General features: G+C 55.0%; 1 protein-coding gene across 1 annotated transcript; it reads left to right on the top strand.

The window, feature by feature from the left end:
- Nucleotides 1-359: 359 nt before the first annotated feature.
- LOC111545969 (putative uncharacterized protein C9orf106) lies at nucleotides 360-1940 on the top strand. Its single transcript, XM_023217222.2, is given in 4 exon segments — nucleotides 360-1244; nucleotides 1247-1676; nucleotides 1678-1712; nucleotides 1715-1940. Coding segments are annotated over 4 exon segments (657 nt in total). The 5' UTR covers nucleotides 360-1192; the 3' UTR covers nucleotides 1855-1940.
- The last annotated feature ends 3312 nt before the right edge of the window (nucleotides 1941-5252 follow it).

The following is a 5252-nucleotide window of genomic DNA, read 5'->3' as shown; positions in this document are numbered from 1 at the left end:
AGGTACAAGCTTGCTTCCTCCCATGCGGGGCCCCCAAGACCGAGCACAGCATCCAAGGTGCCCGCAGCGCCCCGGCCTCCTCCCTTCCCTGGGGGCTGCTCTGGGCAGGGCGGTCCGCAGCGGGGGCGGCGGGCACGTTCTGTTCCCCGCTTTCGGGCGGGGACCGCAGGCTCCAGCCCCGGCGGCTGCCTGCTCCCGCCTGGCTGGCGGAGATGAGAGCCGGCTGCAGGGCTGGAAGCGAGGCAGCAGCACACAGAACAAACAGAATTTTTTTTTGCAACTAGAGGGGGAAGCACAGAGCTAAAAATAAAACGAAAAGATCAGTATCTGTCAGTCTGACAGCTGATTGGCTGCTCGGAGATGCATATAATTACCAGCAACTGGCGCTGGGTAGGCAAAGCCGGGAGAAACTGCTGAGACGAGGTTAGGATTTAACCTTTAAATTCTGGAGCCATCGGAAACCGAGGGGAGGACGACGGGTGTCGGTGCTAATGAGGCTGGGGGCGGGCGGTGGGCGGTGGGCCTCCGAGTCCGGGGCAGGTCTCGGGGGCTCCCCGGGGAAGGCCCTGCGAGCCCTTGGCCCTGGCGGCCTCCGCCATCAGACTGGGAATGTCTCTGATTGGGTGGCCAGGAGGCGGTGGCCCTCCTCCCCGCCCACCTGAGGGGTGTCGTCTTCCGCGAAGTTAGGGTCTTACCTGGGAGGCAGGGAGGGAGGGGGCTGCCTGAGGCCCTGGGCCCCTCCGGGACCGGCGCACCCCGTCTCACCCACATTCCTTCGCCTTTCCCCGCCCGGTGTGGATTTCCAAAACCCATCCCCGCTCCCCTCCTTCCTTCACCCCAAGTCACCCCTGTTCCCAGCTCTGTTTCTTGCCCCACCCAGGGAGGGCTATTCTTTACCTCAGGCTTGTCGTAGGGCCCCGAGAGAGACAAAAACTGTGACAGTTGAGGGGTGTTGTGCTCTCCCTAAGCCTCAATGTCTTCATCTGTTAAAGGGAGGTGATGAAAATTGGGTCCACCTGACTGCTGGTCAAATGCCAGGGCTGCTGTGGGCCCAGCCTTATGTTGGCTCTTTCACCTGAGCCAGGAGTCAGGAAATCAGGGTTCTAGTCCAGCTGGGAATTGTCCCAGTGTGAACTGGGAATAAGAGTTCCTGCCCTCTGACCTCTCCAGGTGGCAGTGGGGACCACGTGAGATGGTGTATGTGGCCTTGAGCAATAAACCGCACCTGTCCGGGGAGGGGAGTGAGACACCTGCAGCCCCTCGAACCCACCGCTTTTCTCTTCCAGGCCCTTGCCCAGGCTGTGGCCTCTGCCTGGAACCCCTTTTCTTCCCACGCAAACCCTTCCCTTCAGTGCCTGTTTCTCTGGGAAGGCCTCTCTGTTGCCCAGCCCATCCTCTTCTGCTCACTCTGGGTTTTGCACCCCATGCTCAGGCCCTGATTGCCTGCTTTGCACACAGGGCTGTGAGCTCCATGAGGGCAGGAACCACACGGCTGTTCACAGCTGTGTTGCCAGGGCCTGGCCTGGAGCCCCTCAGGAAGTGAGACATCTGAATCCTCTGCTCTGTGACCCTGGCAGCCAGGTGGAGCCACCTTGGCCAGGGCACCCAGGCTTGGAGCAAGCAGCAGCTTCATGGGTGGGGAGCCACATTTCCCCAGCACATCGGCAGGCCCTAAGAGCATTCGCTTGGTTCTGCCCTCAGAGCACTGATGCCCAGGGACACTGCCCTTTGTGTGTGCCACCTAAGAGAGGATGCACCCTTAGAGCGGGCAGGGATAAGCATGGTCCCAGGCCCTGTTGTCCCCTCCTAAGAAAGTTCCCAGTTCTGGCCGGGCGTGGTGGCTCAAGCCTGTAATCCCAGCACTTTAGGAGGCCGAGACAGGTGGATCACAAGGTCAGGAGATCGAGACCATCCTGGCTAATATGGTGAAACCCCGTCTCTACTAAAAAAAAATGCAAAAAACTAGCTGGGCGATGTGGCGGGCGCCTATAGTCCCAGTTACTCGGGAGGCTGAGGCAGGAGAATGGCGTAAACCCGGGAGGTGGAGCTTGCAGTGAGCTGAGATCTGGCCACTGCACTCCAGCCTGGGCGACAGAGCGAGACTCTGTCTCAAAAAAAAAAAAAAAAAAAGAACCCAGTTCTGCCTGTCCAGCCCTGGCCTTTTGCCTGTGCTGTCTGGGACAGTGGGTAGAGCTGCGGTGCGACCTAGAAAACCCACACTGACCTATAGGAGGGGCTGCCCAGAGCTCCTGACTGGGGTGGGTGCAAAGGAGAGGTGGGTAAGTGGGGCAGAGAGAAGTCGTGTTAGTAGCTCACACGTCAATCGTCTAGCTGTGTGCCTGCCTCTCTCATGTATTTCATGGGGATTATTTCCTAGAATTCCCACAAGAGCCCCCTGCAGGTGGTGCGATTGTTATCTATGATTTGCAGATGAGGAAACTGAGGCACAGAGTAGTTTAGCAATGCACCCAGGAGCCCACAGCTGGGGAGGACAGAGGTTGGATCCAGCCCAGTGTCCTGTCTCCTGGGACCAGGCCCAGCGCTCCCACCTCTCTGATAAGGATAAAAAGGAGGGAGTGGGAAGGGAGATATTCCTGAGGCAGCTACCATGAGACCTTCTGGCAGAGAGGCTGGAAAATGTCTTTTGTGTGTGGTACGCAAAGGAATTCCCCTTTGATGTCTCTTTGAAAGATCTCGGGAAGATTTAAACTGCTTTTCAGTGATTTGGGGATGTCAGACTGGTGTTTTTCTGAGCGTGACACCGTGATGAGACTGGCCCCCAAGGCAGCCCCGTTTTACACAGGTTATGTTAATAGCACTTTGGGAGGCCGAGACGGGCGGATCACGAGGTCAGGAGATCGAGACCATCCTGGCTAACAGTGAAACCCTGTCTCTACTAAAAAATACAAAAAACTAGCCGGGCGAGGTGGCGGCACCTGTAGTCCCAGCTACTCGGGAGGCTGAGGCAGGAGAATGGCGTAAACCCGGGAGGTGGAGCTTGCAGTGAGCTGAGATCTGGCCACTGCACTCCAGCCTGGGCGACAGAGCGAAACTCCGTCTCAAAAAATAAATAAATGAATAAATAAATAAATAAATAAATAAATAAATAAATAAATAAATAGAACACCTGCTGCTGCAAAAGCAGCTTCCGCCGACTGAGTGCTCACCCCGGGGTCCATGAGCGGTCACCCCGGGGTCCATGCTAGACTCAGCCTTGACTCGGATGCCCACCCTGAGCCCCACCCGAGAAAGGGATTATTTAATCCCTGTGTTATTTCCTTACAACTGATGTCAGAATCTGCTCATCTCCAAATTCGCTGTCTCCCCCTGTTAGGAGTGAGCTTGGTGAGGGCTCCAATCTGGTCTCTCCCATTCATGGCTGAGTCCCTGGCACCCAGCATCAGCCCCGCATGGAGCAGCTAGTCAATAAAGCTTTGCTGGACACATTTCAGATGAAGAGACTGAGGGTCAGAGAGGTCACATGGCTTGCTTGGAAGAAACATCAGATTTGTCTGTCTTAAGAGTCCACTTCTGGCTCCCACCTCACACAGCTGCTTAAGAGACCCCTCAGCCCAGGAGCTTCAGAGCTTGAGTTGTTCCCCGCTCTGCCCATTCTCAGGCCTTATACTAACATCGGTGAGGCCTCTGAACTGCTGTCTGCCCCCTAACCTTTTCCTCCCTTATCTAGGAATCAGGCAAAAGTTGGCCAGAGTTAGCTCAGTCTCAGGGAAGTTGCATTCTTCTAGAATCACTCGGTTTTGCGTGACCCGATTCAAATTTTCCATGTTTGTCACTTTGATTCCCACTCTGAGAAGCTTTCTCAGTACATATAACCTTACTATGTGATGACTGGCCTGGGTATTCATAAGTGCATTTGGTACCTGTTGCTTATCTCCTATCTCCTGGGGGACCCCTGGTTCAGGGGGGTTTAAGCAGGTGTCCTGGTGAGACTGGGGTTATAATCAGAGACTCTCAGGGTTGGAGCTTGGCGCTGCCACTGAGTGGCCTTGGGAGTCACATTTGACCTCTCTGAACCTTGAACTCCTCACTTGTGAAATGGGGACACGTGGCCGGGCGCGGTGGCTCACGCCTGTAATCCCAGCACTTTGGGAGGCCGAGACGGGCGGATCACGAGGTCAGGAGATCGAGACCATCCTGGCTAATACGGTGAAACCCCGTCTCTACTAAAAAAATACAAAAAACTAGCCAGGCGAGGTGGCGGGCGCCTGTAGTCCCAGCTACTTGGGAGGCTGAGGCAGGAGAATGGCGTGAACCCGGGAGGCGGAGCTTGCAGTGAGCTGAGATCCGGCCACTGCACTCCAGCCTGGGTGACAGAGTGAGACTCCGTCTCAAAAAAGAAAAGAAAAAAAGAAATGGGGACATGTTGACCTCCTGCATGGCAAGTGTCTTGCTTGATGTCTGGCCAAAAGACCAATACCACCGTCACTCACTGCCAGAGAGGCCCTGCACGTGGATTTTAGAGTTTGCTGGGTTTTGTTTATCCTAGGCATGTGTCCGACCATGTACAGGCTGATGGATTTTGTAGGTGCAACGACCCTAACACAATCAATCTCTCTCCTCAAAAGACCATGAGCATGCCTGGATTCAGAGAGCACCGTGTGTGGGGGGCTGGCGTGGGCACATGTCCGCAGCTGGGTCTGGCTTCTAGGGTTCCAGGCTCAGGCAGGAGGCTGGGGTTCCAGGAGGTCATCTCTCGCTCCTTAACCTGGACCCTTTGGAAGTTGGTTTCCAAATGTCCTGAATTCCTGTTCCTTAGTATGCGGCCCAGTATAGCGCTTGGCCCGGCAGCAGGAGCCTGGTTGGTGTTAGTCTGCTGGGGAACAGGAAAAAGAAGAGAAACATCAAGCTTTCCCTTAAAAACAAAAAACAAAAACAAACTCTCACATCTCCCACCAATAACACACCATCTTTATCCCTAAACTTTAAGAAATGTTGTTGCCAGGCACGGTGGCTGATGCCTGTAATCCTAGCACTTTGGGAGGCCAAGGCAGGTGGATCACCTGAGGTCGAGACTTCGAGACCAGCCTGACCAACATGGAGAAACCCCGTCTCTACTAAAAATACAAAATTAGCCGGGTGTAGTGGCGCATGCCTGTAATCCCAGCTTCTCAGGAGGCTGAGGCAGGAGAATGACTTGAACCCGGGAGGCAGAGTTTGTGGTGAGCCAAGATTGCACCATTGTACTCCAGCCTGGGCAACAAGAGAGAAACTCCATCTCAAAAAAAAAAAAA

Source organism: Piliocolobus tephrosceles, chromosome 14, assembly GCF_002776525.5.
Source record: "Piliocolobus tephrosceles isolate RC106 chromosome 14, ASM277652v3, whole genome shotgun sequence".
In the NCBI taxonomy this organism is placed as follows: domain Eukaryota; kingdom Metazoa; phylum Chordata; class Mammalia; order Primates; family Cercopithecidae; genus Piliocolobus; species Piliocolobus tephrosceles.
This window is presented reverse-complemented; position numbering and strand designations above follow the sequence as displayed.